The 824-nt window shown below is 29.9% G+C and overlaps 1 protein-coding gene across 1 annotated transcript in view; it reads left to right on the plus strand.

Moving 5' to 3' along the window:
• The window catches only part of BIRC6 (baculoviral IAP repeat containing 6), a 262,303-nt gene that overhangs the window by 114,069 nt on the left and 147,410 nt on the right, over positions 1-824 (plus strand). The window contains exon 34 of the mRNA XM_012652423.1: positions 158-289. Within this exon, the coding sequence (XP_012507877.1) occupies positions 158-289 (132 nt within the window). The remainder of the gene's footprint in view (positions 1-157; positions 290-824) is intronic.

Here is an 824-nt window from a genome sequence, read left to right on the forward strand (position 1 = left end):
TTTCTTTAGCCAAATGTGGTAGTGCAGCACCTGTGGGATCTTTCAAGGATTTACTTATTCCATTATTTTGATGTATGAATTCTGTGAGGAGTATTATAATTTACATTTTTTTGTTTTTAACATTTTAAATTTTAAGTCGTTTGTTTATTTTTTAAAGCAACTTAACCTATTAAAAGCAAAACAGAAGGCTCTGGTGGAACAGATGGAAAAAGAAAAAATACAAAGTAACAAAGGATCATCCTATAAACTCCTGGTGGAGCAAGCAAAACTAAAGCAGGCTACTTCAAAGGTATTATCTAGACTTTCACTGTCCCAGAAAGATCATTTTTTCATTTAGTATTTTAAATTATTTGAGCAGTGACGTATCTTTAATAACTACCAGGAAACCAAAGTATATGTTATTCTGTTTATCAAAACAGAAATCAATCTACCCTGGGCTTTTTTTTTGGTAAAGTAGCTTTTAACTCAAGGAAATGTGTGATAAATGTGGACTTCAGGTATTATTCTAGTATATTACTTTCAAAGTGGATTGAGCTACAGTAAATTAAAGATAAAAGACTATGGAATGTACAGTTTTAATAATGTCACATTGACAGTGCTGTTTATTCTTTCCATATTATAATACAAAAATATATAGCATGATTGTAAATACCATTGTGTCAGCCATAAAATTAAAATTAATATGTAAAGTGAAAATTTTGGCATTCCCTTTTAGTTTTGTTATTGGAGAATTTTCGGGGCTGAGCTTAGAAATGAAACTTCTTTTGGATCCAGTGGTGCTAAAAGGCTCAAATATAAGATGTCTCTCTTTTTTTTTTTTTTTT

Source organism: Propithecus coquereli, unplaced genomic scaffold, assembly GCF_000956105.1.
Source record: "Propithecus coquereli isolate 6110/MARCELLA unplaced genomic scaffold, Pcoq_1.0 Scaffold39, whole genome shotgun sequence".
NCBI classification, from domain to species: domain Eukaryota; kingdom Metazoa; phylum Chordata; class Mammalia; order Primates; family Indriidae; genus Propithecus; species Propithecus coquereli.